This window comes from Frankliniella occidentalis, unplaced genomic scaffold (genome assembly GCF_000697945.3).
Source record: "Frankliniella occidentalis isolate FOCC.00 unplaced genomic scaffold, Focc_3.1 Scaffold785, whole genome shotgun sequence".
Lineage (NCBI taxonomy): Eukaryota > Metazoa > Arthropoda > Insecta > Thysanoptera > Thripidae > Frankliniella > Frankliniella occidentalis.
In genome coordinates, this window is record NW_026267894.1 from 20139 (window position 1) to 21035 (window position 897).

Below are 897 nucleotides of genomic sequence, written 5' to 3' on the forward strand. Positions count from 1 at the left end.
TTCAATCCTTGCGAACTCCACCCCGAAAAGTCATCAGAAGACAGTACACGATATTGGCGACGAGGGAGTCAGCGATTATTCATCGATCGCTCAAGGAGAAGAGAAGTGAAGAGGTCTGGCAAAGCAAAGAAGAAGCTGTCGAGACTCAGGCGAAGCTGCTCTCCCAGCAATTGAACAAGGGTTCTATGGGGAAAGTAATATTATGCCGAGAGAAGGCAACCGGTAATATCGGTGCCGTTAAAGTATTAAAAAAGGAGGATATCATTAAAAAAGACATGGTGTCTCAAACTTTGACGGAAAATCGTGTCTTGAAAACTACAAAGGCATTTGCAGTTATTTTTGCTGTTACTAAACTTTATAAATACTTGTGGGGTAGGACATTTGTCATTGCTACTGATAACTCAGCAATTCAAAGAATTTTGACTCCAGAGAAAGGCTTACCTTTAAGAGCAAATCATAGATTGCAGCATTGGGCTACCATACTTCAAGGGTTTAATTATCATATTGAACATCGTAAAGCTTCCTTAATGTCAGTTCCCGATGCTCTACCTCACTTGCCTTCTCCAGTCAATCTCAAACTTATCTCTCCCCTCATCAAACCTCCTATCACAGTAGATGAAGTTTCAGAGCATTCATTAAAAGATCCAACCTTACTTAAAGTCTTTGATCTTACCTATCATGGGTGGCCCGAGCACAATCCTTTCCCTGATCATTCTGAGCTTACTTCCTATTTCAAACTGCGTGATGAAATTTCCATCCAACAGAAGTGCCTTATGATGGGAAATAGAGTCATCGTTCCTCCTAGTCTTCGAGGCCAAGCCCTCACTATCCTTCATATGGGTCATCCTGGCATCCTCATTTCTAAGTTACTAGCAAGGGCTTACTTTTATTGGCCCG

General features: G+C 41.8%; 1 protein-coding gene across 1 annotated transcript; it reads left to right on the plus strand.

The window, feature by feature from the left end:
* Positions 1-275: 275 nt before the first annotated feature.
* On the plus strand, positions 276-872 carry LOC127751723 (uncharacterized; the record flags this gene model as incomplete). Its single annotated transcript, XM_052275707.1, has 1 exon — positions 276-872. A coding segment is annotated over exon 1 (597 nt), but the record flags the coding sequence as incomplete, so codon positions are not given.
* Between the last annotated feature and the right edge of the window lie 25 nt (positions 873-897).